Source organism: Perognathus longimembris, chromosome 1 (assembly GCF_023159225.1).
Source record: "Perognathus longimembris pacificus isolate PPM17 chromosome 1, ASM2315922v1, whole genome shotgun sequence".
NCBI lineage: Eukaryota > Metazoa > Chordata > Mammalia > Rodentia > Heteromyidae > Perognathus > Perognathus longimembris.
In genome coordinates this window covers 15,771,332-15,796,986 of record NC_063161.1, presented here as the reverse complement: position 1 = coordinate 15,796,986, position 25,655 = coordinate 15,771,332, and the positions used below count along the sequence as shown (strand labels likewise).

At 40.9% G+C, this 25,655-nt stretch overlaps 1 protein-coding gene across 2 annotated transcripts in view; it reads left to right on the top strand.

Annotated features, from left to right (window-relative positions):
- The window catches only part of Slc17a8 (solute carrier family 17 member 8), a 40,874-nt gene extending 17,435 nt beyond the window's left edge, over positions 1–23,439 (top strand). The window contains exons 4-12 of one of the 2 annotated variants that reach the window (XM_048357503.1): positions 851–965; positions 1,281–1,368; positions 7,900–7,986; positions 8,334–8,473; positions 8,607–8,756; positions 9,985–10,117; positions 17,061–17,171; positions 20,466–20,593; positions 23,095–23,439. In XM_048357503.1, coding sequence (XP_048213460.1) covers positions 851–965; positions 1,281–1,368; positions 7,900–7,986; positions 8,334–8,473; positions 8,607–8,756; positions 9,985–10,117; positions 17,061–17,171; positions 20,466–20,593; positions 23,095–23,439 — 1,297 coding nt within the window. The remainder of the gene's footprint in view (positions 1–850; positions 966–1,280; positions 1,369–7,899; positions 7,987–8,333; positions 8,474–8,606; positions 8,757–9,984; positions 10,118–17,060; positions 17,172–20,465; positions 20,594–23,094) is intronic. The other variant, XM_048357510.1, reaches the window with a different exon arrangement.
- Positions 23,440–25,655: the final 2,216 nt, after the last annotated feature.

Below are 25,655 nucleotides of genomic sequence, written 5' to 3'. Positions count from 1 at the left end.
AGCATCCCTCATTTCCCTATTCCACAATACAGTGCGTCTTGACCAATATCTCCCTTTTCAACTTTCTTACCCACTCCTCCCATCTTATGTCCATTCTTGTCTAATTTGTATCTCTTATTGTTACTTTGTATTATTTTTTTTGTCTCTTTGGTCTCTTTGCCTTGGTCTCTTTGGTTACTGCTTATAATACTTCTGCCCTAAAAAATTTCACATATAATATGGTTTTTACAGCACGATACTGATAACATGTGGGAGGAGGGAAGAAACTGCCTCCTTCTCTCTTTACCTCCAGTGAACCCTGGGCAGGGCAGGGAAGGGAGGATAAAGCAAGTGGGACTGGCAGAGTACTGATGGTAGTGATGTGCTGAATAGGCACATGGCTTGTTTTGTGGTTGGCTGGTCCCAGGTCATAAACTGATGGCTAGAGAGATAGCTTCTCTTATGATCTACTGAAAGCAGTGTGGAGAGCAAGAGGCATAATCTCAAACATATAGGAATCATAGTAAGAGAGATGTTTATTTGGAGGGAGCCAGGTAGAATGGTGGATGTCCAGCAAATTCCCTTCACCGTGGTCACTCTGTACCAATCTGGGACATCATCAAAGCAAGACATCCTTACATTGCTATGCATATGTTCATAATTGGTCCATGAACTCAAACTTGGAGCTCAAAGAAACCAAGGGGTCTAGCTTGAACACACCAGATCACACCACCTCACCTCTTTTTCTAATGAATGTCTCTTTAATTTGTACAATGAACTTTCACAAACTGTTAGGTTGCTTTCTGATGTTTAACACAAGTACCTCACCCATCATTGCCCCATTCAATAACACAATGCTTTGTTTGCTTAGGGTCTTTGGAGCTGCCATCTTCTTAACATCAACTTTGAACATGTTCATCCCTTCTGCGGCCAGAGTGCATTACGGCTGTGTCATGGGTGTCAGAATTTTGCAGGGCCTAGTGGAGGTAGGAGATAGATTTTCCTTGAAGGTTTTGGTATTGCCTGGGACAGCACAGTACACACACACACACACACACACACACACACACACACACACACACACACACACCTTTTACTCAGTTTTTAAAAAATCTCCTATCCTATCCTGCCATCTCAGTTCTCTGTTGATGGCTAAGCTTGTGATCACTTTCATTACAATACCTGGCATAATTTCACATTTATATGCAATACAAGACCATTCACCCCACAGTGATTGGAGGTTAAAGCACAGAGAGAAATGGGAGTCAAAACTGATGATTGACTTTCAACCCTTCTGCCAGGGCGTAACCTACCCAGCCTGCCATGGGATGTGGAGTAAGTGGGCACCGCCTCTGGAGAGAAGCCGACTGGCCACCACTTCTTTTTGTGGTAAGTATGTCAGAATCATAACAAGTTTCACTTAGGAATGCCTTTGGGGATGGAAAAAAAATCTATGAAATACCTTGAAAAGACTCTTTTTTCATGTAGTAGAATTCCCCAAATGACTGGTTTCTGCTATTGTGTCCTCTAGTGTCTAGGTGTGTCCAAACATTCTGTTCGGCAAGTCCTTGTATTGCTTCTGTTCTTGCTCCCTCTGTTCATTTTATCAGGAAAACAAAAGCTTTCCATGGCTCTGACTGGACTTGCACTTATGTTTCCTTGGTCCTAATGGTACCATATTCTAAGAAAGTTAGGAGAACAAGTACTGGCTTTCCTAGCGTCTATAGTAGAGAAGAAGAGATAAGCAGTTGGAGGTGGTTGTTGGATTAGCCAGCAAATAACATTGGCTAAGACCAAAAATGGAAGAGGTGGGATTATCAAGACCATCTTTTTTTAACATTAAAGCTGAAGTGCAATGACTTACCCAAGGTAACACAGGTTCTGCCATGAGTCTACTTCTCTCTTGATATGGTCCTTTTCTTACGACCAGCATGCTGACATTGGCACAGAGATATTTAAATTCATATTATCACGACATCTTACTCAAAGTAAATTAGTGGTCCCCAAGAAGTGATATCATTTTAATTCCTGGATCCCCAAATTTTGCTAAAGTTAGAAACACAACAGCATAGCCAGATGTGGAGGCTCATGGCTGCAATCCTGGATGTTTGGAGGGTAGAGACATGAATGTGTCAGTCTCAGGAGAGCCTGGCTAAAAAGCTGGTGAAACTTCATCTTGTTAACATGCCAGGAGTGGTTGTGTACTCTTGAAATACCAATACTTAGGCACAGGTAGAAGGATAGCTTTTAAGGCTGACTTGAGCAAAAGTGAGAGATCCTATCTGGAAAACAAACTAAAAGCTAAAAAAGGCTGCGGGGGGAGGGAGGGGATAGCTCAAGTGACAGGGGCCTTGCTTATTAGCAAGTGCCAGGCATTGAGCTTCAAGAACTAATATTGCCAAAAACAAAAATAAAAACAAGATGTCATAAAATGTAATGTATTTTAAATGTTTTTATAGGGCAAAAAATTCATGAAGGCAAATGTGTTTTAGACTCTAAAAGTCAGAACATGGCCCAGGCTATTAGGATTAGATCTGTCCCATTGTCTTTCACACTATTATTGTTAGTGAAGCATCATAGTAGAATCATGAAAGAAATAAGTTTTTAAATCAAATCAAGTTCTACATGAAAAAATGTCTTGTATGAGAAAAGTTTTTGTTTTCTTTTTTTGTCAGTGGTAGTCCTTGAACTCAGGGCATCATAGTAGAATCATGAAAGAAATAAGTTTTTAAATCAAATCAAGTTCTACATGAAAAATGTCTTGTTATGAGAAAAGTTTTTGTTTTCTTTTTTTTGGTCAGTGGTAGTCCTTGAACTCAGGGCAAGGGCACTGTCACTTCCAGTTTTCTGGTAGTTAATGGGTGATAAGAGACTCATGGACTTTCTTGACCTGGCTGGTTTCAAACCGTAATCCTCAGATCTCAGCTTCCGAGTAGCTAGGATTATAGGTGTGAACTACCAGCACCCAATGAGGAAATATTTTTATTCACTATCTTTTTGTGTTTCTTCTTTTTTGTACGGATACTGGAGCAGTGATAGCCTTTTCATTCTATCACTTGAGCCACAGCTCCACTTCTGTTTTTGTTGTTGTTGTTAATTAGAGACAAGAGGCTGGCTTTGAACCCTAATCCTCAGCCTATTGAATAGGATTACAAATGTGAGCCATTTGTGCCCAGATAATGTATGCTGTCTTTAGAATATCCTTCCTTTGGGGGCTGGTTTGCAGTGACTGAGTGGGAAGACTGGCTATAGATTCTTGGTAATGTTGCTAGAAATTCTGATTCTTTATTTATGAGCCCAAATCCTATTCCTTGTAGAATTGGTCTTGGGAAATCTCTGAGTTTTCATTTCATGTCTTTGTCTATGTAGGCCAATCTATTCACAGCATGTTCCCAAATGCCTGCTTTTATTTTTTTCATACTGAAAGAATTTATTCTTAATCATGTTACTCTTCCTCTTCAAGCTTCCTTAATATATCCTTGCTAAGAAAGGTTCATTAGCTGTTGAGAAGATGGTTTGGAGAATTGAATATCTGCCCAGATGGTTCATATTGTCTGTGGAGAAATGAATTCTAGAAGAAATCTTACTCGCATGCCCCTTGATCTGCCTTTCTTCATTGGTCTGATATATGAGGCTGTTATGTCTTTTCTAAGGCCAGCTCACTTATACTTCTTTGCTAAGAGGAAATAAATCTTCCTCTTCATTTCTGTGTTTTCATTTCTTTCTTTGTTTTTCTCTCCTTTATTTTTATTTTTGGGGTTTTGAACTTAAGGCTTTGCTAAAAGTTGCTCTACCAATTGAGCCATGCACCTGCCCCTAAATAATACCATCAACAAGAATAATCAGAAATATTCCTATGGATTTGTTATGAAACATTCACTTGTTTGTCTGTTTTGTGCTTACTTTGGAATCGCATGCACAGCCAAAATGTCTTTAGCCTCTTCTGTTCTGAAACTTTCCCTCCCCCTTTTTTTGGCCACAGTATCCCCATAGCTACTACTGGGCTCATACCAACTCTAGGAGTGTTTAAGACTCTGTCTGCTGACTATGAACTGTTAGATCCTTGGCCTTACTTTGTCTGGATGGTCTGCTTGTAAGACATTTCATTTTGACTTCCCAGAAAAATGAGAATGCCTAGAAGCCACTCCCAATCCATATTGTGTTTTCATAGCCCTAAAAGGACTGATTTAAGAAAGAGTTGACTCTCAAGGAAAATTACTTGGTCAAAGTCACAGGCCCTATTACATGTCTCACTGAAGGAGTGGCCTCAGATCAAAGACCAGTCTAGAGAAATGCCTTCCATCAGAAGGAAACTCTGGCTTGGGAGCTAATCAGATCTTAATTTGAAAAGATACTGGCATGAGAAGAGGACTCCATAAATCACTTAGTCACACCATATTGTTTTACCACTGAAAAAACTGAGATATGGGAAGGAATAAAAGGATTACATTCTCATGCCAAGTGAAGACAGAACTGCAGATTCCAACTCAGCTACTCTTCTTCACCGTGGCACTCCATCATCTTCCTGGGCTTCCTCTGTGAGCACATAAAGCACTGAGGTGCACTCTGCTATTGGAGTCTAATTTGAGAGTAGTATGTGCTCTTGGGGTACACTCTAGGAGCTATGGATGAGTGAGTGAGTGTTAGGAGGCCCCATTAAAGCTGTATCTGCAAAGATGACAAAGAGTTTGATAGATCCTCTTCCCTGTGAAAGAAACCATTTTGTTTTTTCTTTTTGAGATAATGACTTGCTGTGTCTCACTATGAAATTGCAGCCTTCTGCCTCGTCCTGTGGAGTTCTGGGAATACATATGTGCATCACTACACTTGACTGAAAGAATGCTTCTTACAGTGAGGCACTGCTGACATTTCGGGGGTGAAGGAGGCAGGACTGAATTACTACAGTGTAAGGGGTTCTCACAAACCCGAGTTCCTCTATGGAAAACATGTCCTTATGCCTCAGTCACTTCAAACCATTTACTTTCCTTTTCCAAGCCATATTTTCTCCTGTAATGTGGCTAACATTGGTAACTACCTCCTCAGATGAAAGTAGGGTAATTAAAACTAGGTACAGAGCCAGGCACTGGTGGCTCATACCTGTGATCCTAGCTACTTAGGAGGCTGAGATCTGAGGATAACAATTCAAAAGCAGCCAGCGCAGGAGAGTCTGTGAGACTCTTATCTCCAATTACCCATAAAAGCTGAAAGTGAAGCTGTGGCTCAAATGGTAGAATACTAGCCTTGAGCACAAATGCTCAGGGAAAGCGCTCAGGCCCTGAGTTTAAGTCCTAGGACTGGCAAAGAAAACGAAACCAAAGTGAAGCAAAAACAAATAACAGCTCTAGGTACAGCATATTTAGCCCAGGACTTGACATTGAGAAAGCATCCTCTTCATTGTGGACTTCATTGGAGCTCTCACCATCCCTGTTCCAGGCAGATCCTTGCATTACCTAAACCACATTTCCCACACCCCCTTCCAGGGAATCTGGCTTGGGCAGAAGATCATTTTTTTCCCACACACAGCAGAGTGATCTGAAGCTCTTTACGGACATATTCCCAGGAATGCTTACCTTATTAGTTAAGGAATTCTGTGGTTTCCCCAAAATGTGCCTTGTCATCCTGATTCATGATACAGCAGTAATATTTGACATTTGTGTAAACTTTTATAGTTTACAAAGCAACTTCACATATCCAGCTTAGTATGCCCTCAAACCAATCCCAGGTGATGGCTATTTCGTTCCTATCTTATCTCTGAGTCTTTCAGCATCCTCAGGTGTTATGTTGAGATTCCAGATTCAAGGTTGGACCTTTCTTGGGGGATAAGCCTAGTTTAGAAAGATGTGATTTAATCTATTTCTCCGGAAGACTCCCCTAATTCTTATTGCCTCAAGACCACCCTTAACATTGGATCATAGGATACATAATTTCCTTTCATGCTTCATTTCTGAAGCCACAGTGTAATTACCTATGGCCTGGAAAAAGTTATAGATGTTAACTTTTCATTTCAGTTAATAGTGATTGGGAGTTTAGCAGGGTTTATGTTTCCCTGCTAGATATCCTATAGCTACAGAAGATAGAGAGGCCAGGCTACTGCCTCTAGCCCTCATTACCTTGTCTAGACAAGATAAACACCCTCCACATGCAGGTAAATATTTACAAAGCAAGAGATATCAAAGGACAAAATTACAATTTAAAAGTCTTAATTGGCTGGCCTGCTGCCTGCCTGCCTGCCTGCCTCCCTCCCTCCCTCCCTCCCTCCCTTCTTTCCTCCCTCCCTCCCTCCCTCCCTCCCTCCCTTCCTTCTTCCCTCCCTCCCTCTTTTAACTGGGGGATTGAACTCAGGGCTCTTATCATTTGAGCTACACCATGAGGCCTTTTTCTGATTTTATTTTGTTAGTTTCTTTTGTTTTTGAGATTGGGTTTTGATTGAAATTTTGACCTACAATCTTCCTGTGTCTGCCTTTTGAGTAGCAAGGGTTACATATATGTACCATCACACCTAGCAATTGGATTTATTTTCAATTGGAGAGCCTGACACAGTTCATTTCATAAAATAGAATGCCTAACAAAGTGAACCAAGCGCCAGTGGCTCACACCTGTAATCCTAGCTACTCAGGAGGCTGAGATCTGAGGATAGTGGTTCAAAGCCAGCCCAGGCAGAATAGCCCCCAAGAGATGCTTATCTCCAATTAACCACTCAAAAAATGGGAAGTAGCACTGTGGCTCAGGTGGTAGAATGCTTGCCTTGAGCACAAAGAGGCTCAGGGACACTGCTCAGGCCCTGAGTTCAAGCCCCACAACCCAAAACAAACAAAAATGTTAATTTAAAAAAAATAGAGTGATGATGGATGAACAGAAAGAGACAGACAGAAATGTGGAAAAAACAAAGAACATGAAGCTGATTGGTCATTTTGAAGTTACTTTTCCTTGTATGGCAGCAGAGACAAAGATACAGAGCAAAAGAAAAATATCTGGTTAGCATTAGGTTAAATTTTTGTGTAAGGAATAAGGCGGGGGGGATTCTATTACCATGCTTGGCTTCTTGAAAAGTCAGACAAACATCAGTTTTTATGGACCTCACACATAACTGACCACCTTTTGATTTTTAGTCTGGTGTGTGGAGACTCAGTGCAAGAATCTTAACCAAGGCAATAGTTTCCTGTAATTTTTATATACTAGAAATAAACTTAAGTGGCTGGGGATATGGCCTAATGGCAAGAGTGCTTGCCTTGTATACATGAGGTCCTGGGTTCGAGTCCCCAGCACCACATATACAGAAAATGGCCAGAAGTGGCGCTGTGGCTCAAGCGCCAGAGTGCTAGCCTTGAGCAAAAAGAAGCCAGGGACAGTGCTCAGGCCCTGAGTCCAAGCCCCAGGACTGGCAAAAAAAAAAAAAAGAAATAAACTTAAAAGGATGCTCAATTAGGAGGCAGATGGAGATGCTTTCCTGGAATTCAACTAAATTTGTCCTGATTTTTTTGGTTTTGTTTTAGATCAAGCCTATGAAGTACCCAGTCCTTTTATTAGTAGTAACCCTTTGAACTGTGAGCTCTGAACACTAGGTTCCATATGTTCCTTCACTTGCAATCTTTGTCACCCAATATTAGGTCATCATTTTTTTCTTACATTTTTCCCACCTTCTGATTCTGTTCTTTCATATAATTCCAAGTTAGGATAATTGAAGAAAACTTTGTGTAACCCCTGGATAGTCCTCAGGTGGAATTAAAGGGCATCCTTGTGATATCTTCTTGAGAGCTTTGCTTTAAGATATACTGGGAGTTTGCCCTATTCTTCCTATTCAGGTAGTTTGTTTTGGACTCAGGTCTGGTTTGTTCTTAATTTTGCCACCTGAACTCATCATGGTTTTAGAAGGCTTGCATGCCAATGGGCCATTTTTTGTCCATCTTTTCTTTTCTCCAGGTTCCTATGCAGGGGCAGTGGTGGCCATGCCCTTGGCTGGGGTGTTGGTGCAGTACATTGGTTGGGCCTCTGTCTTTTATATTTATGGTGAGTGATCTGACTTCATGAGTTCATGTAATGCGGCATAGAGATGGTATTCTATTGAATAAGGGCTTGGCTGTGAGTTTGTTACATGAAAACTGAAAGACAAGTGTATTGTGTAAATGGAACCCTTGTCTACTTGTGATTGATTTAGTGTTTATATTAGAGTCCATTGTTTTGAATGAGCAGACCATTATCTTTCTTTAAATACCAGTTAACAACAACAGGAAAATCAGCCCAATTCTTTGTCTTAACTAAAACAGACCACTATTTGGGGTATGATAAAAAGTGGAAAATTTAGAGATGGAAGAAAATAAGCCATTATCATCCAGCCTCTTGTTTTTTAACTGCAGGTATGTTTGGGATTATTTGGTACATGTTTTGGCTGTTGCAGGCCTATGAGTGTCCAGCAATGCACCCAACCATATCCAATGAGGAGAGGACCTATATAGAGACAAGTATAGGAGAAGGAGCTAACTTGGTTAGTCTAAGTGTAAGTATAACTGGATGGATAAATGTTTTACAGTTTTTCTTAGAGTATTTCTCTCACTGATGGTGTTATTTTCTTTAAAAAATACGTCAATATCTTTACTTTAAAAATCTCACGGTATTCTTTTACTCCTTAGAAATTTAATACACCATGGAAAAGATTTTTTACATCATTGCCAGTTTATGCAATCATTGTGGCGAATTTTTGCCGAAGTTGGACCTTTTATTTGCTCTTAATAAGTCAGCCTGCTTATTTTGAAGAGGTCTTTGGATTTGCAATAAGTAAGGTAAACAAAAAGATGTTTCAAATATTCTTGAATTTCAGCTCTCTTGAAATCAAGCAAGATATAATACATATTATATATTACCCAAATGTTATATAACTATAATATAAAATGTATACTATGCTTATGTGTGTCATGATTTATTATATTTATTTTGTGTTGTATACTATATACATATTTATATTAACTTATTTATGCATTATATGCCAAGAACATTTTTATATAATGAAATAAGTAAATTGAGGTTAATAATTCATAATATTTCTATAACACCTAGCAGCCTGATATTCAGAGAAGTTATATATTCTTATCAGAACTGCATTAAGCTACTCAAAATTTAAGTTCTACCTAATCTTAAAGCATTTTTTTTTTTTTTGGCCAGTCTTGGGCCTTGGACTCAGGGCCTGAGCACTGTCCCTGGCTTCTTCCCGCTCAAGGCTAGCACTCTGCCACTTGAGCCACAGCGCCGCTTCTGGCCGTTTTCTGTATATGTGGTGCTGGGGAATCGAACCTAGGGCCTCGTGTATCCGAGGCAGGCACTCTTGCCACTAGGCTATATCCCTAGCCCCTAATCTTAAAGCATTTTTAAAGCTCATTCAAAACTGTATATGAAAGGAAAAAAAAATTTGAGTGTGGGGATTTTTTTTCCCTTATAAACTACTTATTGCGTAGCAGAAAGAACCTTAGAATTCATTCCTCAGACCACTTGTCACTCCATAACACGAGATATAGTATTAACAATCACTGCTTATGATGGCTTAGAAAGAACTCTTTTAACATCACCAGCCATTGCCTTTAAGTTGTTTGTGAAGTTTCAGGAAGGGAGGCTTTCCATGAGGAAACATGAACTATCATTGGAGAATAAAACCTCCTTCGTCTAAGAGCAAGAACAGCATCAGCAGACATAGATGTCTGAACAGCTGCAGGGACTGTTAGAAGGGACCTCGGGAGAACCAGTAGTCACATGATGCTAGCTGCCAGCAGGGAGCACTCCAGGCCAAGTTCTCTGCTCTCCACCTTCGAGGCTGTTGGGGCTTCTGTGATTAGTAAAAGTCATCTCTGCCCTCAGGAAGCTTCCAGTCTGGTGGAGGAGACAGATCCGTCTAAGTGGAAAGTCATTCACTCTATCCTTTATTAGTGGCTGTGGCTTTGGTGTAGGGGTGAGCAAGGATATATGAAGCTACACCTTGCAGAAGTAATGAAAAACGGCTCACGGTTTCTTTTCCTCCAGGTGGGTCTCCTGTCAGCGGTTCCACACATGGTGATGACAATTGTTGTGCCCATTGGAGGACAACTGGCTGATTATTTAAGAAGCAGGAAAATTTTGACCACAACTGCTGTCAGGAAGATCATGAACTGTGGAGGTATTATGGACATAGGGAGTGTTGTGGCTTTTATACACTTAGAGTAGAAGAGCTTCAGAACATACTTTAGAGGTAGGATCTAGTTATTGCAACAGATCTGGAAGACCCGTAAGTCCATCTCTCCAGCTTCTCTATTATATCAGACCCCTGGTCATCAGCCTGTACTCATGTTAACCTGAGGGAGTAAAACTTAATAAATCAGGACACACTTAAGACCAAAGAATATTTCTTCCATCCATACTCAAGACAAAGTAAAATGACTTCCGGTTATGTAACTATTTACTGCTTATCTTTCCCATGCATCCCTCCTCCTCCTCCTCTTCCTCCTCCTCCTCCTCCTCCTCCTCCTCCTCCTCCTCCTCCTCCTCCTCCTCCTCCTCCTCCTCCTCCTCCTCCTCCTCCTCCTCCTCCTCCTCCTCCTCCTCCTCCTCCTCCTCCTCCTCCTCCTCCTCCTCCTCCTCCTCCTCCTCCTCCTCCTCCTCCTCCTCCTCCTCCTCCTCCTCCTCCTCCTCCTCCTCCTCCTCCTCCTCCTCCTCCTCCTCCTCCTCCTCCTCCTCCTCCTCCTCCTCCTCCTCCTCCTCCTCCTCCTCCTCCTCCTCCTCCTCCTCCTCCTCCTCCTCCTCCTCCTCCTCCTCCTCCTCTTCCTTATTACTATTTTTTGCTAGTCCTGGAGCTTAAACTTGGGACCTGGTCACTGTCCCTGAGTATTTTTTGCTCAAGACTAGCACTCTACCTCTTGAGCCACAGCTCCACTTCTGGCTTTTTGGTAGTTAATTGGAGATTAGAGTCTCACAGACTTTCCTGCTCAGGCAGGCTTCGAGCCACAATCGTCAGATCTCAGCCTCCTAAGTAGCTTGGAATTCAAGCACGAGCCACTTGTGCCCTATCATGTTTATTATTTATGTAGTTTTGTTCTTTTTCCCCTTCATTTTCTGCACATACATACATCTGATTTGAAAAGGTATAGAGGAAGCACATTTTCTCTCCATATTCTTCTATGCTGTGCATGGGTGTGCATGCATGTGCACATGTACACACACGCACACACATACACATTTTTTTTTTTTTTGGCCAGTCCTGGGCCTTGGACTCAGGGCCTGAGCACTGTCCCTGGCTTCTTCCCGCTCAAGGCTAGCACTCTGCCACTTGAGCCACAGCGCCGCTTCTGGCCGTTTTCTGTATATGTGGTGCTGGGGAATCGAACCTAGGGCCTCGTGTATATGAGGCAGGCACTCTTGCCACTAGGCTATATCCCCAGCCCACACATACACATTTATACAGACCACCCTCCTGCTCTGTGTAGTTCCTGCTTTATTTTGCAAAGACACTGTGAAAGGCAATTTCTCAAAACAGGAATGTACAATTAGTTATGAACTTCCCATAGTGTTCATGGCCGTTGACCTTTTCTAAGCTTTTCCTTTTCTTCTTAGCTCATTTATTTTGCTTTGTAAATGAGCATGTAATTGAGTGCTGTCTGTGCCCAACATTAAGCTAAGTCATTTACGTACACACTACATTATCTTATTTAATCCACAGAATCATCATGTAGGAGAGGTACTATTATTAGATGCAATTTACAGACAGAAGTGCTGATTCTGTGTAAGACAGGAGGTTTGGCTGATCCTGTTGGCAGTGTTCTTAGTTACTCCAGATTACATAGTCAAGTCTATTTGGAAGTAAAGATTGTATGTGGGGAGATTCAGGAGCAAGTACAATCTGATCCTACAACATCATGGAAATACAATGTGACTAATAACCTAAAATAATAACCAGGTATTTTTGTACATGTTTGTAGTCCCAGCACTAGGGAGATTAAGATAAGAGGATTTTTTTTTTTGCCAATCCTGGGGCTTGAACTCAGGGCCTGAGCATGGTCCCTGAGCTTCTTTTGCTCAAGGATAACTACCACTCTACCACTTTAGCTACAGTGCCACTTCTGGCTTTTACTGTGTATGTGGTCCTGAGGAATCGAACCCAGGGCTTCATGCATGCTAGACAAGCATTCTACCACTAAGCCACAGTCCCAACCCAAGATAGGAGGATTTTGAGTAAGGTGAGCCTAGACTATATATGAAAGGAAAGCAAAGTAAAACCAAACCAAACCAAACTACCAAAAGTTTTCCAAATGAAGCATTCAGTAAGTGTCTGCTATTCAATGATGTCTCCACTGGCTAAAGTAATGCATTTCTCAATCAGCAAGTTGAAGTCAAATCTTGGATGAATTCTGATTTCACAACCACTTTGAAACCCAGGTGCCTTGAAGACTCTTGCACATGTTTTGAGGCAGTGTCTTGTCATAGTTAGTTCTGTCCCACTCAGTGCCATTGTTTCTCTGTACCTGATGGATGGAGATGGTATTGGCTGATGGAGAAGAGCTCTGTTATCTTTTACATTCTAGCCAAGAGAAAGTTGAAAGAAAATCTCCCCACCACTGCAGAAACTAGAATTTGCATGTGAAATCTCCCAGCTCCTCTGCTATCTTTAAAAAAATACCCCTTTATCCATTTTTCTTTGTGTACATATATATTGATATCAAGGCCATAACAATGATCATCTAGAGAACATCCCATTTCCTAAGAACAAATACAGAGGACATTTGTCAGCTGAGAAGAATCACACATATCTTAGAGCCTGTCACATCCTTCTTTTCTTGCCATAGTCAAGGAATATAGGAGGTTTCTAACATTTATCCCAAACCCATCACCTTAAGACATGATAATTCTGTTCTTGTTCATTCCCAAGCAGGCACAGGTCCAAGATCCTTGGAAACAAATGTCAGATTCTTGTATGCCTTGCTAGAGTATGTAAGAAGTGTGACTAAAGTTAAAAAAAATCCAGTCTGGCTAAATCAGTTGCCTGTGAACTTCAGACTGTTTTTAATATGAAATGAAAAATTTCTTAGGTTTTAAAATTCTACTGATGTTTCTCTCATCAACTCAAGATAGGTTCATTTAAGGATGTGTTGGCTACCCCATTGTTTACATTTTGTCCTTAATCTCTTAAAACAAACAGTTCTATTTGCAGATTTTTAGCCATTAGCAGGAACCATTTAGGCCTATTGTTATTATTATTATTATTATTATTATTATTATTATTATTATTTTGGTGATAGGTTCTTACTATGTAGTCTGGACTAGCCTTGAACTCATGATACTTCTGAGTGTTAGGCTGATAGGCACACATCACACCATTTAGGCTTTTATTTTATCTTATTCTCCCATTTAGGCTTTCAAATGCCTTTTCATCAGTTGGTAGTTTTACATCACTCTCAGAGTCGGGTATGATAGTGCTCTGCTATCCTGGAATCTTGGGAGGCTGAGGTAGGTAGGTCACAAGTTTAAGGCTTTCTGAAGCTGTCTAATGAAACTCTGTCTCAGAACTAGAAGGAAGAGGAGGAGGAAGAGGAGGTAAAAAGAAGAAGATCAGGAAGAGGAGGCAGACAAGAAGGAGGGTTGGGGACACGGCTCATTAGTGGAAGTGCTTGCTTAATGAACATGAAGCTCTGAGCTCAATCTCTAGTACCAAACCAAGCCTAATGAAACAAGCACTACTGCTTCCATAATTTTCTATAATCCTCTGTATTTATGCATCTAATAGTTATTAATGTTTGTCCTTTTTTATGGTGGTTTTGAATACATGGGTTCAGACAGATAAATAGCAGTCAATATCTACTATAGGTGCTTATAACTGTGCTCCAACCTAAAGATGTTGATCCTATTGCCTCTCCTTGGCATCAATTCATTTGTACTTATAGAGCTCCTACTACATTGCTAGGTTCTGTAGTAAAAGTACAGTTTTGTGGAAAGGCAGGAACATCAGTGAAAAGTTACATAGCAATGTGGAAAAAGTTCTAGTATATAAGCAAGAAGGAGATGTCAGCTTGCCTGGTTAAAGGGAGATGATTATCCACATAGTTTTCTAGAGGAAGTGGTCAGTATTGGAAAAGGAATTTAAAGAAAAAAGAATTTAATGGGGAACAAGGAATCCAGGCAAGAGAATATCATGTGCAAATACTCTGTGTAGGCCTGAAATGACCTTGTGTAGTTAGGAAACAGCTGTAGAGCTGTGAGAAAACCAGATAAAGAGCTTTATTCGGAATGAGGAGGGCTGAGCACAGAGGCAAGGTATGCAGAAGAGAAACAACAAGAGGGACTATTATTAGCATGGTACTGGTGATATGAGACCCTTCACTAATGTTAAGAAAGGGTAATTAAGCCCTGTAGTTGAGAAACACACTGAGGTGGCAAATTGATCAGGAGAAGACAAAGAAGGAAGATCAACGAATGCTGTAGGAGTTGTCCATGTGAGATTATGGCCCAAGCCTGAGGTAGTGGCAGAGGTGGGGAAAGTGGACATGGGAGGAGAATTTTTAAGGCTTCAAAACCCTCAGAGCTCCATATGAAGGCTGAAGAAGAAAGAATTCCAAGTGGATTCTCAAGTTTCTGCACTAGACTTCTGGCTACCATTTGTACCCATATGCACATTTATGATTTTTTTTCCAGTCCTGGGGCGTGGACTCAGGGCCTGGGCACTGTCCCTGGCTTCTTTTTTGCTCAAGGCCAGAACTCTACCACTTGAGCCACAGCACCACTTCTGGCTTTTTCTGTTTTATGTGGTGCTGAGGAATCAAACCCAGGACTTCATACATGTGAGGCAAGCACTCTACCACTAAGCCATACTCCCAGCCCCTATATGCACATTTAATACTTATAGTTCAGTTTCATCTTCCAGTGTCCTATAAGACTGTGTCGGCATCTTCATTTTTCTGGTGTGTGTGTGTGTGTGTGTGTGTGTGTGTGTGTGTGTGTGTGTGTGTAAGTGTGTGTGTATGTGATGTGCTGGTACTGGGAGTTGAACTCAAGAGTCTCATATTCTCCCTTAACTTTCTCTTTTAACATTTTCACACAAGGATAGTGTCCTACCTCTTGAGCTACATCTCTGCTTCCAGCTTTTTGCTGGTTACTTGCAGATAAGAATGTCCTGGATTCTGCCTGGGCTGGTTTTGACCTGTGATCTTCAGATCTCAGCCTCTTGAGTAGCTAGGATTACAGGCATGAACCACCAGCACCTAGCCTTTATTTATTTATTTTAGATGAGGAATTGGCAAGGTGATATGATTTGTCCAAGGTCATCCAATAGGGATCCTGGGTGGGATCTGAGGTCAGCTATGTCTAAGTCTATGGTCTGGGCCCTAAACCTAGGCCCTAACCTAAAGAAGAAAAAGAAAGAACCTGGTTATTGATTTGCTTTGGAATTTTAGGAATGAAATAAGGAGAACCAAGACTAGATCTGGCATGTAGCCTTGGAGGTAACTGTAGTTTAATCATATGGAGATGTCTAGAGTCAGCAGACATCTAACTACTGCTAATTCCTCCCTCCCTCCCTACCCCCTTCACTTCACATACTGCAAATGGTGTTTATCTTTCCTTCCTTCCTTCCTTCCTTCCTTCCTTCCTTCCTTCCTTCCTTCCTTCCTTCCTTCCTTCTCTCTCTCTCTCTCTCTCTCTTCTCTTCCTTCCTTTCTTTTCTTTTCTTATTTTTGGTGAGAAGAAACTTATTCATAATTTTGTCATCATATTTCTATTGTGTTGAATTGACTTGTTACAAATAAAAGGAACAGAAAAACACTTTTGGCCTGCTGTTTTGTGAAAATATCTCATTTGAAAAAAATGAGGCCTGAGAGCTGGGTGAACTTACAAAAGGGAAGGATTTTCTCTTCTGCTTCCCAAGCAGTGAGATATTGTGTTTTATTTTAGATGATCACTACAGCTACTCCACTATGCTACTGGATGCTTTGGATAGTTAATATTAAGGGGAGGTTATGTTATTTTTTATGTAAGAAGCCATGTTTTATGTGAGAGTCTATCTGTCTATCTATCTATCTATCTATCTATCTATCTATCTATCTATCTATCTATCCCTCTCTCTTGTTCTGGATCTTGAACTCAGGGTCTGAACACTGTCCCTAATGTTTGTTTTTTTTTTTTTTCCAAATTTTTATTATCAAACTGATGTACAGAGAGGTTACAGTTTCATACGTTAGGCATTGAATACATTTCTTGTACTGTTTGTTACCTTGTCCCTCATACCCCCCTCCCCCCTCTCCCTTACCCTTTCCCCGCCTGAGGTGTTCAGTTTACTTACACCAAACAGTTTTGCAAGTATTGCTTTTGTAGTTGTTTGTCTTTTTTTTTTTACCCTGTGTCTCTCAATTTTGGTATTCCCTTTCAATTTCCTAGGCCAGTCCTGGGGCTTGGACTCAGGGCCTGAGCACTGTCCCTGGCTTCTTTTTGCTCAAGGCTAGCACTCTGCCGCTTCAGCCACAGTGCCACGTCTGGCCATTTTCTGTATATGTGGTGCTGGGGAATTGAACCCAGGGCCTCATGTATATGAGGAAAGCACTCTTGCCACTAGGCCATATCCCCAGCCCTGTCCCTAATGTTTTTGCTTTAGGCTGGTGCTTTACCACTGTAGCCACAGTTCTACTTCTGGTGTTTTTGGTGGTTAGAGATGAGTCTCATGGGCTTTCCTGCCTGGGCTGGCTTCAAAACATGATCCTCCAATCTCAGCCTCTTGAGAAGCTCAGATTACAACCATGAGCCACCTATAGTTGGCTTTATGTGAGACATTTAATCTTTAGAAATGAAAAAGGCAACTATCCCTAGATTAACTAACAGGATTCCTCATTCTGGAAGCCTTGCTGGAACAGAGTGAGATGATCTGGAGTTCAAGATGGAGCAGGATAATGTTAGAAAGGTCACAGAACATCCAGGTAATATGAACATTGTCATGTAGTCCTGAAACACCTGGGTAATATTGTAAGCAATGTGCCAGATTGTATACATTTAGGGCAGAGGAAATATGGATTCTTAATTCATAAATCAATAACATTGGCCTAACTGGTATGAGAATGACATTGTCCCTCTTTTCTTTCCATTTACAGGTTTTGGCATGGAGGCCACCTTGCTCCTGGTGGTTGGTTTTTCCCATACCAAAGGGGTGGCTATCTCCTTTCTGGTGCTTGCTGTAGGATTTAGTGGCTTTGCTATTTCAGGTAAAGCATTCTTTGGGTTTCTAAGTCTTGTCTATAGACTCATCATGTATTATTGGGAAGGAAAGATAACACTGTGCTAATAGTGGTTTGCTTTGGTGTGTGTGCTAGTCATAGAACTTGATGGAACCCAGGGCCTGGATTTGTCCCTCAGCTTTTTGCTCAAGGCTAGTGTTCTTCACTGCAACTCTCTTATTGTATTTATTTATTTATTTATTTTTTGGCCAGTCCTGGGCCTTGGACTCAGGGCCTGAGCACTGTCCCTGGCTTCTTCCCGCTCAAGGCTAGCACTCTGCCACTTGAGCCACAGCGCCGCTTCTGGCCGTTTTCTGTATATGTGGTGCTGGGGAATCGAACCTAGGGCCTCGTGTATATGAGGCAGGCACTCTTGCCACTAGGCTATATCCCCAGCCCTCTTCACTGCAACTCTCCTTCTGGCACTTTGGTGATTAATTGAAGAATCTCATGGACTTTCCTGCCTGGGATGGTTTGGAATCACCATTGTCAGATCTCAGCCTCTTGAGTAGCTAGGATTAAAGATATGAGCTATTGGACCCTGGCTACTTGTTTCTTTTTTAAAAAAAATTATTTTTTCTTATTTATTGTCAAAGTGATGTGCAGAGAGGTTACAGTTTCATACGTTAGGCATTGGATACATTTCTTGTACTGTTTGTTACCTCTTCCCTCATTCCCCCCTTACTTGTTTCTTTTAGGAGGCAAAATGTCTATTTTCTAAGTAGCTTACAGGTAAGAAATTACATTTGGAAGTACAAAGAAGTGGATTTGAGACCTTCATTGACTATTTATAATGTATAAAAGAAATAACTTGTGCTGGTCACTGGTGGCAGATTCTGATTTAGTAGGTCCAGAGTAAGTCCTGAGATTCTGACAAGCTCTTCAGAGTGAAGCTATTGTTATTCTATGTGTGTGTGTGTGAGTGTGTGTGTGTGTGTGTGTGTGTGTGTGTGTGTGATTACCAGGGTTTGAATGTATTTCTTTATACATGCTATCCAAACACTCTACTACTGAATTGCATACCCAACCCTTGGGTTTTTGAGACAGGATCTTAATAGGTAGCTCAGCCTGGTCTTAAACTCACTATGTTGCTCAGGTTGGCATAGAACTTGTGCTTCTCCAACCTCTGTCTGCATCCTGAGTTCTGGGATTATAGACAACCATTACCATGCCCGGGGGGACAGTCCACATGTTGTATAGTGAGGATAGATCAATTATGACTTGCTTCTAGGAGGATGTTGAGGAACCCCTTCCTTCCCTTGATAACTCTGTGAGGCAAAAGAGATTCATATCCTGTTTCTAGAGATACCGGATCATCTGGTTCATATTGCTTCCTTTCTCCTGGATTGCCAATTAAGTCACAATCAGAAGGAGAGACAGGCACCCAGTACTCCTAGGGTATGAGCTATCCTTTAAAAGCACTTACTTTATCTTGCCACTTTAAAACTATGATCTCACTTTATCCTCATTGCAATGCAGTGAAAAGGACATTGCTACATCTATTTTACTGATGAGGAAGGGGAGGCTCAGAGAGGTGATTTAACTTGCCCAAGTATTTTGAGTGCTTAGACTAGAATAAAAATCTGACTCCAGTGGCACTCTGAGAAAGGACTACAACCCTGGGAGCAGCCATTACTCAGTATCTGCTGCATGCCAACTTCATAAAGGATAAATAGGGTTATCAGGGAAGACTGGCACAAATTTGGAGCTGATTATAAACTTCAGAACCAAGACAGGTGAGGTTAGATAGGTACAGTACTGAGTAATTGGTGCCTATTTGAGAAAAGTTCTAGGTAGAGAAGACAGATTCTCCAGCTTGTGTGTAATATGTTTTTTTTTTTAAAATCTGCTATGAAAAAAAATATCAGTGATTTCCCCCCCTTGCATACCAGGATTGTGCAGCTAGACACTTAAATGGCTTTTCTTGTATTATCTTTAACTGAACACAGATGCCTACGCTGGCTTTGTATCAGAATATAATACCAATTATATAAATTGCTTCTTACCTTTGAGTTCTTTTATACTAAAGCATTTATCACATTCAAACCACAGTAAGATTAATTAATTTGCAGCAGTTTTATATTCTGATTGGCACCGTGATCTAAAAGATAAGGTATATTTATTACCCTCTAAAAAGGTTTTCTTAAAATTTCTCCCTGAATGGAAGTAGGAAAATAATCAACTAATGAGTCAGATTAGAAGAAATTGTTTTCAATACTATTTTTAGGTTGTTTGTACAGAAGATAGAATTAGAAAAATAAATCAAAGGAAAACATAGCTACAATATACTTATTGTAGCTTCAGTAGCTCACATTGACAATTAATAAAAACAATTTATTCACTTAGGGATTACCATGTGCTCGAGGCTTTACTGGTTTAGGGAAGAGAGTGGTAAACAAGACAGATGGACAATTCATTACACATCAAAGATTCTTCAGTTTGACAGACTTAGTGGTACATGTCTGTAACCTCTGCTACTCCGGAGGCAGAGGACAAAGAATCACTTGAGTCAATGAATTAGGGCTTGGGCAATATAATGAAATACCATTTCTAAATAAATAAATGAATTTTAAAAAATTAAAAAGAACATATATATTGGCATAAAGTAACATATTTAACTTAATTCTTTTTTTTTTTTTTTTGGCAAGTCCTGGGGCTTGGACTCAGGGCCTGAGCACTGTCCCTGGCTTCTTTTTGTTCAAGGCTAGCACTCTGCCACTTGAGCCACAGCGCCACTTCTGGCCGTGGTGCTGGGGAATCGAACCCAGGGCCTCATGTATACGAGGCAAGCACTCTTGCCACTAGGCCATATCCCCAGCCCTTAACTTAATTCTTAAAACAAGTTAATAAGAATGAGTAGCTCAATTTATAGCTTTTTAAGCAACTGAGGAAGTTTAGATCTTTTGCTCAGACTTGCATCTTAATTCAGATGTCAGAACTGAGGTGTAATTTTAAAATATACTCCCTGGGTAATATTTGCTGTTAGTTCCTATTGCCTTAAGCCTCCTCTGTATCTTTGCCTTTTTCCTGATTTCCAGCACTGCATTTTGTGTAGTTCTAAATCCAAGTCCACAAAGCTCTTCCTAATCACTCATGAATATTCATATCCTGCTTTGTGTGGAGACTGCGTGGTGATGTTCCATTGGGCTCTCTTAGTAGAGTATCAGTCATATACTTGAGGAGATCAAATAGATTGATGAGAGCTGGGGGAAGCCATTTTTCCCAGAGGGTATTTGGAATTCTAGGCTTGACTCTAACTTTGAAGTTTTGGCTTTGCTGTAGGTTTTAATGTCAACCACCTGGACATTGCCCCTCGCTATGCCAGCATTCTCATGGGGATCTCAAATGGAGTGGGGACCCTCTCAGGAATGGTCTGTCCTCTCATCGTTGGGGCAATGACCAAGCACAAGGTAATGCTCTCCTTTGTGGTTATGGGCTATATAATATCAAAGCAAAGAAGGACCAGGCAAATTCAAGATCTCAAGGCCCGACCACAACTTCAATTTGTATCCTTAATAACCTTGAACAGCTTCTTCCTCTTCTGCTTCTTCCTTCCCCTGCTCCTTTCTACCTCCTCTTCTGCTTGATATGTCATTGTTTATGGACATCTGTTTGTTTTGCTTTTTGAGAAAGGATCTTACTATGTATTCTAGGCTGTCCTGGAACTCATAATCCTCCTGCTTCCACCTCCTGAATGCTGGAATTACAGACAAGCACCACCACACCTGGCTAGGCCATTGTTCGTTGATGGCACTTGGGATTATTGTCATTTGGCTGCACATTTTATCAGCCAGGAAATAAATGTTTAGGGGAAAGGGTGAATGCCATAGAGACTGTTGAGGGACACAAAAAAGAAACTGAGGCGATCACCTCAGGATGAATGAGTTACCCAAGATTGTTTTATAATTACAAATGCTTAAACTTTATAGCCAATTTCTGTCTATGGCTTAGCATGTTCCAGCATAAAAGTGTTAGTTCTGTTATACTTCCTGGTTAAGAGGAGAATAAACAAGACATTAGTGGCCCTTCTAAGAACTCTCATGGGTGTGGCCCTTAGTCCTCACTGAACTGAGATTTATGTAGTTAGACTAGTGTGGGTGGTAGAAGGGAATCCCTTGGCAGGCCAAAGGATTTCTGTACATCTATCACTGAAAAAAAAAAAGGTAGGATGTGGCTTCATGTAAAGAACTACTGATTTATGATGGTTAAAACATCATGGGTTTTTACCTACTTTGGGGGAGGCTTGCTCATTACAAATACAACTTCAGAAATTCTTCCCTCTTCTTAATGAAGAAAAGGTGAGGTAGCTGTTTTTGCTTTTTGACAGAAAAAAATGGGATTTGGGGTTTTTATAGATAGGATCTGTGTTTTCTCTGTTCATGATATGATAAAAAAAACAAAACAAAACTAAACTCAAGAGGGGCTGGGAATATGGCCTAGTGGCAAGAGTGCTTGGCTCCTACACATGAAGTTCTCGGTTCGATTCCCCAGCACCATATATATGGAAAACGGCCAGAAGGGGCGCTATGGCTCAGGTGGCAGAGTGCTGGCCTTGAGCAAAAAGAAGCCAGGGACGGTGCTCAGGCCCTGAGTCCAAGGCCCAGGACTGGCCAAAAACAAAACAAAACAAAAAAAAAAAAACCCTCAAGATACTACTACCCTCTAATTTTAAATACAAGTTCACATTATATTTTGGTTTACTATATTTTTTTAGCATACTATGATTATAAATAAGCTATGGCTCTGAAGGTTGAATTTTTGTTGTTGGTGGTGGTCATGGGCTTGAACTTGGGGTCTGGGTGCTATCCCTGAGCTCTTTTTCTCAAGCCTAGTGCTCTAGCACTTTGAGCCACTGTACCACTTCCAAGGTTGAACAAATATTGAGCAAATATTGAACAGATGTTGCTATGTCCAATGACAAGCAAGAAGGAAAACTCTGTTGTTTAAAATAGTGAGGTACTGTGCTAAGCTTATTTAACCTACTATGTGAGAGAAAAACCCCATTTGTATATTTATCACAGATATGCAATGGTGTAGCATGTAATTATCTTTTTGCCAGTCCTGTGGCTTGAACTTAGAGCCTGAGCACTGTCCCTGGCTTCTTTTTGCTCAAGGCTAGCACTCTACCACTTGAGCCACAGAGCCACTTCTGGCCTTTTCTGTTTATGTGGTGCTGAGGAATCACACCCAGGATTTCCTGGATGCTAGGCAAGCACTCTACTGCTAAGCCATATTCCCAGCCCAGCATGTAATTTTATATTGGAATTTTATGTAGTTATTCTTTTCTACTGGATTTTGAACTCAGGACAATATACTCACTCAGATTAATTGCTCAGCTGAATTCTACCTCAAAATGCTTCCAGTCTGGCATTTTGCTGGTTGATTAGAGATGGAGTCTCAAGGACTTTTCTGCCTCAATTGGCTTTGAACAATAATCTTCAGATCTTAGCCTCCTGAGTAGGTTAGTATTATAGACATGAGCCATGAGTGCCTGTCTTACATGTATTTAAAAATGTACTCTTAAAATTAAAAATGTGTATTCGTTGTAATCTGTAACTTTTTGTGATCCTGGAGTTTGATATCAGGGCCTTCCACTTGTAGGTAAGTGTTCTACCATTTGAGCCATACCTGAAGCCCTCTTTACTTTTAGTTACTTTCCAGGAAGGGTCTTGCACATTTTTTTCCTCTGGGCCAACCTTGAACTTCCTGTCTATGCTTCCCTTATAGCTGGGATGACAGGCACGCACCACTCTGTATGGCCCTTAACTTTGAATTTTAGAAGTACTCAAATTTTGTATGGGTCTTGAATGTTGGGTTGGACACGTCTTCCTGGGAAGCCAGATTTAGAGCTGCCTTTGCTGTAAGCAGGTGCTTGTGTCCATTCATTTGGGTGCTTTATTTCCTTGTTTAGACCCGTGAGGAGTGGCAGAATGTGTTCCTCATAGCTGCCCTAGTGCACTACAGTGGTGTCATCTTCTATGGAGTCTTTGCTTCTGGGGAGAAACAGGAGTGGGCAGACCCAGAGAATCTCTCTGAGGACAAATGTGGGATCCTTGACCAGGATGAATTAGCTGAAGAGACAGAACTCAACCATGAGACTTCCATGAGTCCCAGGAAGAAGATGTCCTATGGTGCCACCATGCAGAATTGTGAAGTCCGGAAGAAGGAATGGAGCAGACAGAGAGGAGCCACTGTTGAGGAGGAAGAGCCTACATCTTACCAGAATGAGGAGGGACATTTCTCAGACACATCCTAATGTGTGAGGGGCATGTCTGTCTTCTCCTTACCTGGAAACCACAAAGTATCCATACCTATTACTTTCCATAGCCCAGCTTGCCAGAGAGCCAAGTATGGAGACATTGGGAGAGATATGGAGGAAGGGAGAAGACCTAATCAGCAATAGAGAAAAGAGAAATGTTAGTGTTATCTTATGGCGACACTTACATATATGGAGTTTGCTTTCAGTTGATAAAATAGTTGATCATAGGCTGGGCACTGATGGCTCACACCTGCAATCCTGAACTTGTCAGAAGGCTAAGGTCTGAGCCAGCCCAGGCAGGAAAGTTCCTAAGATTCTTATCTCCAATGAATCATCAAAAAGCCAAAAGTAGAGCTGTGACTCAGTGGTAGCCTTGACTCAAAGCACTAGCCTTGAGCACAAAAGCTCATGGACAGTGCCCAGGCCCTGAATTCAAGTCCTAGTACAGACAGACAGACAGACAGACAGACAGACAGACACACACACACACACACACACACACACACACACACACACACACACACACCATAAAACAGTTGATTATAATGTTTAAAATTTGGATCGGCAATTGACCCTTCTCTCACAGAACTGAATTTATTCACACAGAAAGGACTAGGAGAATGAGGAAGACAAGTACACACTGTTTTTCAAAGAAATATTGAAGGAGACAGAGATATTTGGCTTGAGGAGAGTAAATGAGAGTCGCCACTATATCTTGGAGGGTAGCTGTGCAAAGAGGGTTTCCCTTTCCTGATGAATGCTGCTGCTCATGGGGGCTTTCTGTTGTGCCAGGTGCTTTATGAACATCCTTATTCAATCTCCACACAACTACTATACAATTTGTTATCCTTACTTTACAACGAAGGAGACTAAAGCACAAGAGACTGGCTTTCCCAAAGTCATAATGTCAAGGCTAGTCGTGAGATTAGAAAAGCTCCCTCAGTGTCAATTTTAGAAAGAAGATAGCTCAACATAAGAAAGACATTTGCAAGAAAGACAACTGAAAAAAGAATGAGTGGATCATTCCCTGTTTGAGTAGGTGTAGGGATGAGGATTAGGTAAATTGATGGGGTGATGGGGTTCAAGCGTTCTACGAGCGTGTGGACTGAAAAACCTTTAGAATCCTGTATTACTTGAAGAGTCAAGGGACTCTGGATATATGGTTGTTTAATGAACATCACAGACTACATGAGAGATTCAAATAAGTTTTTAAAACAAGAAAGAAGCGAGGCAAGATAACCAAATTTCTAAAAATCCAATGGCCACAATGGCATTTAAATCTCACATTTCTACAATAATCAAGAATGTGATTAAATAATGTCCTGGATTACTTCTAAACCTTTAAGACATGTAATCATTTCAGAAGGATGCCCATGCACTTTATTAGGTCAAATTCTTCTGAGTCTTTTAAGTACATGCACGTCTTAGCCTTTTCTGCTGCTGAATATATTAGGGAATTTGACCATATCATATAAAATTATGGTTTAAGAACTTCAAATAACTCTGTTTGGAATGATATTCAGAGAATGCATAATAATATAGCAGTAGTTGTATAAGTAAATGCTTAAAACAACTACATCATGGACAACCGGACTTGTAGTTGGTATGAAAGATGAAAGATGAAAGATTCATCTTTGATTCTACCAGGTAAGAAGATAGATTCTCTCCAGATATTCTTTTTTTTTTTTTTTTGGCCAGTCCTGGGGCTTGGACTCAGGGCCTGAGCACTGTCCCTGGCTTCTTCTTGCTCAAGGCTAGCACTCTGCCACTTGAGCCACAGCGCCACTTCTGGCCATTTTCTGTATATGTGGTGCTGGGGAATCGAACCCAGGGCCTCATGTATACGAGGCAAGCACCCTTGCCACTAGGCCATATCCCCAGCCCCTCTCCAGATATTCTTAAAAAGGTAAGGCCAGCATGTAAAGGGTTACCCAAAGATAAAATTATTTTCCCATTCATTGGTTTTGACATTTTTATTTCAATTTTCAGAAGAAAAATATAATTTCATAGAAAACCATTATAGATTTGCTTGAGGTTTCTTATTATAATAGTGTCTTTTATCCCCCTACTGTCTCTCACATTTGTGTCTGATCCCTTGTTGTACCTGTGGAGTTGTAATGTGTTTTATAAAAATAACCTCAGATGAAAAGATAATTGTCTGACTTTCCATTATATAATATTATATCATTGATAATTTATGTTTTCAGATATAT